Source organism: Hipposideros armiger, unplaced genomic scaffold (assembly GCF_001890085.2).
Source record: "Hipposideros armiger isolate ML-2016 unplaced genomic scaffold, ASM189008v1 scaffold_229, whole genome shotgun sequence".
NCBI lineage: Eukaryota > Metazoa > Chordata > Mammalia > Chiroptera > Hipposideridae > Hipposideros > Hipposideros armiger.
In genome coordinates, this window is record NW_017731579.1 from 2,311,643 (window position 1) to 2,323,770 (window position 12,128).

Here is a 12,128-nt window from a genome sequence, read left to right on the forward strand (position 1 = left end):
AAATGAGGAAATCAGTGAACCCCATGACATAATACGTTTATAAAAACTAGCAAAAAACATACACATACTATCATTCCTTTTCAAGTTGGTCTAAAAGGATCAACTTAAATGATTCATAAGATTTAATTAATGAGATAATTCATTTATCTGCTCAATCAAGAGTCCTCCAGATATCTCAAGGCTACTTTCTACTTAGCAGGACTGATTTACCCTGTGTTATAGCTGCCTAAATATTACATTTAAGCTAGGTTTATCTCTAAATCAAAGGATCGATTCAATTTTTAAGACTTGAGGCTTTATTTTTGCTTTTTGTTCCAAGGAAGAGTGGGAGCAATGAAGGAGAAAAAAGAGATGTATATCAAATGAGACTAATTCAGCAGGAAAGAACTGCAAGACAAAAAAAAAAAAATACATTGCTTGGGATGATTGTAATTTGGTTTGAAAAGTCCCAGAGATGATGCAACCCCAGGGTCCTTATTTGTTTCCCACCCATTTCAGGTTCAGAAGGAGAGCTGTATCAGACAACAGAACGGAGCGAGTGTCGGGTAGTTTCAATGGGACTTGGCAGCTGCCCCTAGCTGGGTTAAAACATGGTTCTGAACACATTGCTAATAGTGTCAGTCACAAATAATAAGATTCTGCATGGTTTTAGTATCTGGGTCTGATTTCGGTTTATTCTGAGAACAAGCCAATCTGTCAGCCAGGCAATGCGGAAGGAAAGAAAACGAGTACTGCCTAATACTGCCACCTGCTGGCTGTTCGTGGTTTGACTAGCTCATTCCTTCTAGGAACTTCCTGATAAACCAGAAACAAAGACAAAACAAAACTCTAGCTTAAATAGACACAAAGATCCACAACTTACTATGAATATGCTCATTTTTGAAAACACCAGAATTTCTAAACTATAAATAAGCTTTGCATTCATCCTCCTCTTCTTCGCCAGTGTCACCATATAGTTTTTACCAACAAAGCCAAGCTGAGAATTTCCAACCATTTACTCAATAACAGGAAGATGTATGGTAGCTTTACAAGTTAAAATATTGCCCTTTTGCTCTATTGGGACAACCAAGTTTCTAGAACATTCTTCACTGCGGTGAGGAATCTACCCACACTGAAAAGGAAATAGGACAGAATTTTGAGATTCTCCTGCCTGTGTCCAGAACTCAAATCCTGTAGGTGGAGGGCTGAAAGGTTAATCACTGCTGACTTGATTGTGGTTCCTGGGAGGGCAAAGGTCTCCTGCAACTATACCAACAATGGACTTCAAGAGTCTGATGTGCTGACTATTCAATCCTGGTTTTGTAGGGTGGGGAAGTAGGGAGGAAACACACATCAGGACTTAGAAGTCATTTATCTTATTCATATCTATCATCTTGGGCCAAACAACAACCTATACATACAATAGGCTAGGAAACAGAACTGAAGTAAGTCGCCAAGTTCTGAAATCCTGGTTCTTTAGGAAGCCATGGTTCACCTTCCACGGTGCACACAGGAGGAGTTGGCTAGGCAGCTTTCTCACTGTGAAGAAGATCTAAGACGAGCTACAGTGAGGGGGTCACAGGGCAAACCTGCCTCTGCCGGCAGGCACAGTAAGGGTGGGAGGCCAGCGGTCAGAGGTCACCTCAGTGCAGGCCACATACTGTGCTGGGCAACCCGAGGACCAAAGAGGAGAGGAGAAGCAGTGCCCTCAAAGAAGCTTACAGCATTTGATGAAACTGTTATCATCTCCCCTTACTCAAAGCATTTTCCCCCCACTTCTATTAGTCTCTTTTTCTGACTAGTACCTACATTTTCCTGGAAATAAGTACGCATTATTCTGGCTTGGTGTTTCTGAATCTTCTAACTGATGACCCCTTTCAGATAGATATCAACATTCTACCACCCCAGTTAATGTCATTTAGAATATCATTAAATAAAGGATACTGTACATCTCTATAGTCATATAATGTGTGACTACAAATGCCCTTAGGTATAAAATCTAATCTTTTACTTCTAGACCTCCATGGTGTCTAGAAGAACGCTGCTTATAAAAAAATATTAGCTCAAGGTATACTTGTGGTTGAGAAGGCATTGCAGGAAGAGATACAGAGAGAGAGAAACCAAAGACCTCTGATTCTATGTTGCTGAAATGCCATAAATAAAGCAACCCCCAAGTGAAAGGCAAACTTTGCCTTGAAAGATATTATAAGTCACTTTCTGAATCTGAGGAAGGGTAGCTGCAGAGATGTCATCAGCGAGGCAAATTTGCGGCTTAGGTGCTGGGCTTGGGAAATGTCAGGGAATTAAAAGTGAGGGAGAAAGCGAGAGTCACAAAGCTGACACGACCTAATCTTAGTTAACACTGAGTTTTCCTCTTACAGCACCAGAATGGCACAAAAGCTGCAAGGCCTAAGGAGCACCTAGAAATAGGAAAGCTAGAAAGTGGTGGGCTAGTGAAGAAAAAAATTAGGAATGTCAAGGAAATTCCAAACCTCACCCTATCTAAAAAGGCTGAAGAGGCTCCACCAAGGTCGGGTGATAAGGACATCAGTCGTAAGCCGGCACTTCAAAAAAACACAAAGCTTTGGGGCGGCCGGTTAGCTCAGCTGGTTAGAGCGCAGTGCTCACAACACCAAGGTTGCCGGTTTGATCTCCACATGGGCCACTGAGTTGCGCCCTCCACAACTAGATTAAAACAACTATTGACTTGCAGCTGATAGGTCCTGGAAAAACACACTGTTCTCCAATTTAAAAAATAAAAAATGTTTTACCTTGAAACCGTGACTCTCGAAAACCTAATATTAAGAGGGACAGGGAAAAAAAAGTATTTTATATGAGTTGGCAATGGCCTTACAGGGCATTAAGTCGAGAGTACACCAGATTTCTGTGTCGTGGCTTCAGAAGCTCACCCCAACCAACTTAATGGTGAAGGCTGCCACCGTTTCTATGACACTGGAGTAGACTTTTCCTGAAGTCCCTGATGAAGCAAAGGGAAAACAAGAGCATCTATTTGTAATTAGGGTAAACATAAGACACCATCCAAACAGGGACACTTTTTTTTTTTTTTAAGCTGAGCCATCCTGCCACCTGTTGGCAGCTTAGCAGCAGCTCAGCTCAGGCCAGGAATCGAACTGGTGACCCTGATGCTCAGAGCTTGCACTCTTGAGCAAGCTCTTAACCAACTGAGCCCACTCAACAGGCCCCTAAACAGGGACACTTTTGAGAATAAAAGGGGACAGTATCAATGATGATTCAGGGCCAACAAACATCAACTGTCTCAATCACTAGCAAGGCAGGAGGTAGGGTCACCTCACCAAGCACTACGAGAACCAAAGAATGATGAGTATCTCACTTTAGGACAAGCACACAGGCAAAAGTCCAGGTGGACCTCTGCACACGGGGGGCTGGAGAGACAATGTGGGGAAAACTGAAGAGTAAAGAGAAAGCCATAGGGTGGGATGAATTAGAGAAGAAGAAACTTAAAACCAAAAATTCATAATATGGTACAGCAGTGTCCTTCAAAGGTGCGTTCCAGACTGCCTCTCCAGCTCACCTTATATCATTCTTATCTTTGAAATCTACCTTCTAACCACGGTAGTAGATGTCAGCTGGTTGCCTATGGCCCATCTGGGTTCTCTCTCTCTCTGATGTGGTCCTCCAGGCTAACAGTTTCCTCTGCCCAGACCGTTCTCCCAGCCTCCTGGGTTTTGTCTGCTTTACTCCGACCCCCCACACCCTGAGCATCACTTCTCCAGGGAACCCTTCACTTCACTTCTCTCTCAGGCTCCTACTTCACCCTGCATTTCTCCTCTGAAGGCCCTTTCCATTTATATCTGACTTGTTTAATACTGGCTTTGCCTACTTTGTTCAGTGTTCTTCCACAATTAGGCCTGGCATATAGTTAGTTCTCAACAAATACTCACTGACTGAGTGAATCACACAAGAAGTGAAACAATCTTTTCACTGGCAACTATAAAGTTTCCAAAAAAATTTTCAGGTAAAGACCTGATTAGTTAAAAGCTAAATAAATATAAAAGACAAGAATGAGGCTCTTTACTATTTTTTTTTCCTGAATGAGCCTCTCATTTCAAATATATTATAGTTGTTGCTAGTAACCCTGAGCCATGAATGGGCAACAACAACCTGAGAGCCTTGTGGAGGCCTGACTCAATGTGACATTGGCCTCTAGTGGATAAAATTGAGAATACAGAGGTTCCAAGTAAAATTTGTCCCTTAAGACACTAGCAATTACTGAAGGAAATTAAAAACCCAAGGTTTCTTGTTTTTCATTTTCCTTCCACTCAGGGGATCCCACTTTCAAATTTGTACCTCAATGAAATATTTAGCATTCTGAACATCAGTGTCTAGAAAACTTATACCAGTGTTTCTGTGATAGCTGGAAAGTGAGATTTGACATGATATAAAGCCGGAGTAAGAGTCAATTTTACTTCCTTGATTCCTTTTTTTTTTTCCTAAATAAACTTTTCAGCCTCTTGGTGTTTTCCTTGAGATTGGAAGCTACCAGAAACTACTGCCCACTCACCTTACTCAAGTCCCTATAACATCTTTACGTATCTCTTACTCTTTATCTGAATGCAGGTTGCTGCTTCCTCAGGAGAGGAAAATCTTTGGAACCCAAGTCATTGCCTCAGTAGAAAGTGATCTCAAAGAAAGGAGGGGGTGGTACAGAACAGAGCACTGTGCACTGTCACAGGCAGAGGGACAGCAAGGGACATGGAGAGAAGCTGCACTCACTCCCCCGGGGTGTGTTCTCAGGAGTGAGGCTTAGAGGAAAGGAGCCTGAATTTCTTCATCAGGCACATTCAGATTTACATGTACAAACAACTCCATGGTCCCAAGTACAACAAATGATTCTTGAATATCAGCCTGTACTTTTTTAAAAGCAGTAAGACTCACACTGCCAATCACGGTAAAATAGCTGTTCTCAGATCAGATGTGTGAAAAGGGGGCTAATTTTGAGCCCTTTACTATAAGTTCTATTTCCCGAAACACCTGGAATCCATACACATGTATATAACAGATGGCACCCAGGCTCATTTCAATTAAGGAGAATTGTACCAGCTGGCATCAATGAGCCTGCAGAAAGAGAAGCAATAATGCATACATTTATTTAATAAGCCTATTACCTCATGCACCATCCATCCCTCTCTTTCATTTTTTAAAGTTTGGCCAGCACTCAATGCCAGGAACTCTTATCTTGCTGCCAATTTTTACTGAGAATTGAAGCCCTATTGTAAAAGGGCGATGTCCCAGTGGAACCACCCAACAAGTGTACAGGTCAAACACATGCCCTTTCAGGGAACCCTCAAGAAGCAAGGATTTGGCTTAAGTAACTTTCCTGCCCTTGCTGTCCTGGAATCTTCAGCCATACCCACCATGTCCTTGAAGGCACTCTCAAGAGCCCCGATGACCAGACACTCGTGTGGGATCTTCTTCTCTGTGAAGAAGCGCGTGGGTGGGGTGCTGGGGGAGCCCGGCGCCCCCACCCCTCCGCGGAGCGAGGCGGCCCGGGTCAGAGTCCGGCTGTTGGCGGGCATGTTCTCGGGCTCCTCGCCCAGGCAGGTGGGTGGGAGGACGGCCGAGTTCTTCAGGATGTCCACGATGTCCTGAAGCTGACCCGTGACGTGGTGCTGCAACAGGCGAGACGCCACCACCGCGGCGCCGGACCCCGCGTGACCGTCAAACAGCGACCAGTAGTGGCAGGAAACACCTTCTGATTCCTGGTAGGAGAGAGTGACAGGGAGGAGTGAGAACCACAGTGGCCGCTGCCCCCGGGGTTACACTGACATGGCGCGGCCCAAGGACGCCAGCGCATCCACCTGGCTGTACTTAGTCTGCAAACAGTGGGGTCAAAAGATGGCAAAGATACTCAGGGAAGGGTCCCCAGATTTGTCACTGCCAATACTACCGGTGGCGAGATCAAGTTTCTGCCTCTCCACCTGGAGGGTGGGGGTGGTTTGGGGTGGTGGTGATCCATTTTCCCACTGCTCAGTTACTATCTGGGAGCAAGATATACTTTAATTTGATGTGTAGATGTTTGAAGTGAAACTCCATACAAACAGATGTGTGTTTAGAAGTCCAGCTCTAACATCTAACTTACCTCTTGCCTTTCCAGTCCCAGAGCAGGTCTGGCCTGGAATCTTTGGAGAAAATCAGGCACTTTTTGCAGGTTCTTCAAGAGGAAATAAGTGGACCCATTTTACCCCTTTTAGGGCTCTTATACGCTCAGATAACTGCTCCATCTTCTTTGGTCTATATCCTGAATTTTCAGAACATGTTTTCCCATTAGACACCCAGTCTAGTCCAGGCTTTACAAAATGCAGCCAGTTCAAATCTGCTTTTCCTGTTTCCTACTTCCTATGCCCCACAGTTTTCCAGCTGTCACTCAGCATCTTTTTTCCTCATCCAACCCTAAAGCTACCCATGCAGCCATGGTCCCTCATCTTCCATGTATTTAGTACCTGCCAGTCAATTTCTAGATGATTTCAAAATGAACAGTTTTAAAAACCATATTTGAATCACACATGCCTGAGATCTTAGCCATGGAGGAAAAAAAGAGCTCAATTATGATATATCTGGAGGAGTACGATATTAAATATAGAGATTATTTTCAAACAGGTAAAGTGCATGTCACATTCACTTCTGACTGCTAGGGTTATCTATCCCACAACAATAAATACTGAATCGTTTTTTTAGCCAAAGCCATTAAATAAAGTTCTTTCGGTCCACCTTATTTTTTCAATTGAAATATATTTGACATACAACATTGTGTAAATTTAAGGTGGACAATATGTTGATTTGATACATTTATATATTGTAATAGGATTGCCATTATAGCAATAGTTAGCACCTCTATCACGTCACATAATTATTTCTTTTTTTCTGTGGTTAGAATAATTAAGATCTAATCTCTTAGCAAGTTTGATTATTATAGCATGATATTATTGTCTATATTTATATACTACTATTCATTATAGCTTTAGGACTTATAGTAATACCTTGGTTTGCAAGCATAATTCATTCTGGAAACAAACTACTCGTATTGCAAGACATCGCTCATTTACCACGTTAAAATGTATTAGAAATGTTTGCTCGTCTTGTGGAACACTTGCAAACCAAATTACTCGCAATCCAAAGTTTTACTGTATTTACTACTTGTTGCAAGTTTGTACCCTTAAACAACATCTCTCCTCTGGCCCCTAGCAACAACAATTTTTGGTCTTAGAATGATGCTGCAACACACTGTATAGTTATGGTGACAGATGCCACTACTCGTGCCGTTTAAAACTTTGTTTTCACTCAATTCTGTGCTAGGTGCTAAGAGATAAAATCGTTTTTTTGAAGTCAACAAATAAGTACTGAGCACTCTATGTGACAGGCATGAAAGTAGGCATTGGAGATAAAAGACTGGATGCAAGAGATCATCAGACATGGTCTGATCTTAATCCAGTGGGGAAGAGAGGCACTGATCAAATAATCACAGAAATAAACATAAGATCATAATTCTGGTGAGGGCTATAAGAAAAGGTTCTTGGTGCTGGGAAGCCAACCTGTAGAGGGTCACACTGGAGGAGGCTTCCTGAGGACATAAGACCAGGCTGAGGGCTGCTTGGAAGTTCAGAAGCTAAGGAGGAGAGAGGAAGGGAGGGGAGAGAAGGCCAGGCAGCAGCAAGAGAGCAGGTGCAAAGTCCCTGTGGTAGGAAGGTGCCTGCTGAGTAAGAGGAGACTGACCCATGGCCATTTGGTAAATAGGGAAGTGAGGCAGGAAAGGAGCGGGTGAGGTCAGGCTAGAGAGGGAGGCCGCAGCTAGACCACTCAGTCTTACCAGGACACACGAAGAAACTTGGCTTTAGCCTAGAAGTCACAAAAAGCCATTGATGGAGGCAGGAATGACAAAACGGATTCATGTTTTTAAAGGATCACTCAAACTACACTGTGAGGATTAGGATAGAAGAAAGAATGAAAGTGAGCGTGCCAGTTAGGGAGTAACTACCACCCTAAAAAGACATTCAACCTAATTCAAGCAGTAGGAAACACTTATGAACTCAAAGAACCATAAAACAGAAGAATACGCCCTGTCTCTCAGGGGAAAGTTAAGTGGCGAGGACAATGAGCTGAGGCTTAGAAGACTGGGTTCTAATGGCATCTTGAGTGGGAGGTAGAGCAAGGTTGGGGAGCAGTACAGGTGTTAGACCCTGGCTGGGTCACTCTAGAGCTGGATGTCCCTGTCACTTACCACCTCTGTGCCATGCTGTCCTAATAAGTAAAATTAGCAGGTGGTGGCTACCTTACAGGGAAGGGATTACTTGGGACAATTAAGTGGTAATTTACGCCAAGTGACTAGTTAAGTAATATGCCTGGAGTGTGCACTCACGTGTAGCTGCCACCATTACCATTACAGCATGATCTTGGGTGAGTCATTTTCTGGGCTTCAGTGATTCAACAAAATGAGGGGCTATCCTAAAAGACTCTGATGCTTCTGCTAACTCTGAAAGTTCTATACTTAAGAAGTATAGATCAGTGCGGCCTGGGGATGTGAGGGAAGAAAATGGGCCTTGAAGAAACAAGTAGAATTTGGCTGGGTTAAGAGTTGACATGGAAGCCCAGGAGAGGAAAGCACCAGGAGGTTTAGGTGATGCGGCCAACTCAGATAGATGCTCTGAGTAGCCTCCCTTCCTCCTCTCTACTGATTCTGTTTGGGGCAGCAATGAATCCCTGAAGAAAAACACATCTTCACAGACTCCCTTGCAGCTAGCTACATGTGGTCATATGACCCTGTACTGGCCAGTGAGCTGAAGTGGCAGTATCCTGGAGGGAACCTATTGTTTTCCTGACAAAAAGGACAATTCAACCAGCCCAGTCATTTGAATTTCATCCGTCCCTCTTTCTTCCTGCCTCGGTCACAGAAGCAACACCTGCAGATAGAGTAACCCTCTTGCAAAAAAGAGTAAAAGCTGAAGCTCATTGCGGTGAGCCAGGATGTCAGAAAGTGCCAAAGCCCTTGATGTCTGGCTTGGTATGCAGCACAGGCCCTGAACAGCCTACCTCTGGGCATCGTGTCCTAGGGGCTTCATGACATTTTGATAAGCCACTGTTGTTAGATTCGGTCACAAGAGCTGGGGACATGGAAAAGAAAGGATGTGCATGTTTATATAGTATTCTGGGGCTTCTGGCATGCGTGGCAAGAAAGACCAGTGCCAGATAAGTACACAAGCACTGAAAAAAATTAGAAGTAGGTATAAGTAGACAGAATAAAACTGAACACCACCCTCCCCAGGAAAAAGTTCGCAATTTAAGGCATCCTTGGATAGAATTCAGTGAGTCATAAATCTATCTTTATTTTCACAAACCTCTGAAATTTAGCATCTCCTCCTGTTATGGCTGTAAGGCAACAGAGCACAGTGGTGTTAGCAGTATCTGTGATTTGGTCACCAACAGAAATAAGGTGTCGTCATTCCATACATCTTGATTTACTGTTGATGCTCATCACTACTTGCAGTAGGAGTAGTTATTAAACCCACCACTAGCTAGCTCTCGTCATGCTGCACTGGTAAAGTACATCTTGCCATATAATATCCTCACGATTAGGGAAAAGTTGCAAAAGGAAGGGGATTCTTGCTTATCCCAAGGCCACTGGAGTAAAATCCGCACACGCAGTCCTCCTGCATCCAATTCAAATTAAAACCCAGCAAACGTCTTTGAGGAAGCTGCTGTGATGGCAGGGCAGGGGTGGGAGAGGGGCAATTGTTTCAATGCCCGGGCACAGGTTCTGTTCCACCAAACACTCATGTTTCTAGAGCTATGATTTGAATCAAAGAAGATCAAACCTCATGAAAAAACAAGCTACTCGGCAATGGAATCCTACTATAGTTTTAAAAGGCAACTCTGAAAAACTTGTAAAACGTAATTTTTCGTCAACGAAGTTTGCTTCTTACTGAATTATCTAGTTCTGCTTGATGTGGGGGCCAAGCCCAGGCCAATTAAGTCAGTATCTCTGAAGGTGCAGCCCCAGCCCTGATACTTTTTAAAACTCCGCCCTTCCCCCCCCCCCAGGATTCTAATGAGCAACCAAATCTGAGAACACTGGAAAGGGGGTTGCTATGCAACCAGGACACCCATGTTCTAGTCCCAAATCTGCCGTTGGTTCACTGGGTGACCTTGGATAAGTCACTTCCATCTCCCTGAACTGACGAGACCAGTGGTGTCCAAATTGTGTTTCCAGGTTCTGAAGTGGTACCTTAGGAAAGAGGAAGGTGAGTGGGTACTGAGTCCCCTCGACAATTATTTCAACCAGAGCAGCACAGTTTTGTCAGTTATAAACATAAGGGTTTGACAAAAGAGTTTGGACAAAAGGATTCAACTGTTTAAAAAGATTTTTTTTTGAAAGCCCTTGAACTAGATAAAACCAAGCCCATCAGGAGGGTTCAAAATCTCTCAATGTCCTCCTGTGGCAGGCAATTTGAAATGAGTGATATACTATTTAGGGAAATACAACCACAAAGTGAGCTTTCACCACATGCTTCAATTCCAGGTCAGCTAGTAAAGTCCGAGAGGTTACCGAACACAGAAACAGCCAGTGACGAGTCCAGAGCACACTTCCCATTATTTTAAAAACTTCACATAGGCAATGTTCTTAATGCCTCACCCATATTGGAATAATCCCCATTCCAAGCCTATGAATAACCACCTTAGGAGGAATGGTTATTATCCCCATTTTATAGAGGAGGAAAACGAGGAACAGAGAGTGTAACTGCTCGAGGTCACCACCTAGGTAACGCAGCCAGGGCCGGAGTGCAGGCTCTGAGCCATCCACCCCTACGTTATGTTAAGCTGAACACCCCATTCTACACTCCACTGGCCCCTGGAGGGAAAACTTACCCTAATGTACACTTGGCACTCGAACCCACTTCTCCACTCTGCAACCTGCGTTGCAACCTGAGTAATTTGTTCTAAAATACAAAATCTGATCATATTTCCTTGAGCAGCCTAACAACCTGAGCTGGGGCTGGGCCCAGTCTGTGAGCACCCAGTTTGCAAGTCTCTGATCTAGTCTCTGATTATCTTTCCACATTCTGTCTCTTATTCCAAATTCCACCCACACCGAACTGCAGCACTTGCAGCTTGTCACAAACCACTGCTATCCCCTTTGCCTAACCCCTACCTGTCTTAATATTCATCTTAAATATCACCTCCTCCTGGAAACTCCCACTGCACCCTGAGCCCACTCCGACTGCAGGATTCATCATGGTGTACATGAGTGTTCACCTCCCTGGCAATGAGGGATTGAAAGAAAGAATATTCTGGAAAAAAAGGAGCAACTCATAGGCTATGCAGGTGAAAAGGGGACATGTGGGGACCCATGTGGACAGTGGTTGGATTAAGGCCAATTTTGAGGGCTAGGTCAGGCCAGGGTGAGATTCTGGAGTCTGGCGAGGCAGATTGAGGAGGCTCATTTAACTGCCTTGGGGCATGAGGAATGGTGACACACTGTGACAGCTGGGCATAAGGAGTGCTAACCCGTGGCATTCTGCAGGTGTCCTGCAAAAAGAAAACACGAGAAGAGGCTCACCAAGGACTGGCCCAAGGCAAAGAGGGTCTAGGTCAAGGTGGACAGGAGACTCATGACATCATGAGACATTTCAAAGAACAACATGGGGCTGGAGTGGGCTACGTGGTGTCTGAAATGGGACCAAGATATTAACAAGAAATAAAAATTTATTTGTGAAAGTGGCATAACCAAACAGTATGTGCCACAACAATTATTTTGAAAAGGGTACGAGGACCCCTTTCTCCAACATCATCTTTACTCAAAACGATGCCATCAAGTGCCCTCAGGTAAGAATGGATGGCTTGATGCATAAAGTCAGATCTGAGAACCCTGAGGAATGAACACCTCCTCAGTCACACAGCACCGAGGGCCTACATCAACATCAGGGGTCTAAGCTAGGGATAAGGCAGCTGGGGCGGGGGCGAATAACTGAATCTTCGAGAGAGGCCTGAAAAATCACAAGTTGTAGGAACATGATGCTTTTAAAGCAACTCAAATCTGCAATTTCATTGCAAATACACCTGTATTCTGTCGCTGCATAGACTCTTCAGTGACTCCCAACTACCCTGAAAACACAGGG

The 12,128-nt window shown here is 44.1% G+C and overlaps 1 protein-coding gene across 1 annotated transcript in view; it reads right to left on the minus strand.

Annotated features, from left to right (window-relative positions):
- Window positions 1-12,128, minus strand: part of PPM1H (protein phosphatase, Mg2+/Mn2+ dependent 1H) — a 261,715-nt gene that overhangs the window by 130,775 nt on the left and 118,812 nt on the right. Inside the window, exon 3 of the mRNA XM_019654743.1 lies at window positions 5,376-5,720. Coding sequence (XP_019510288.1) covers window positions 5,376-5,720 — 345 coding nt within the window. The remainder of the gene's footprint in view (window positions 1-5,375; window positions 5,721-12,128) is intronic.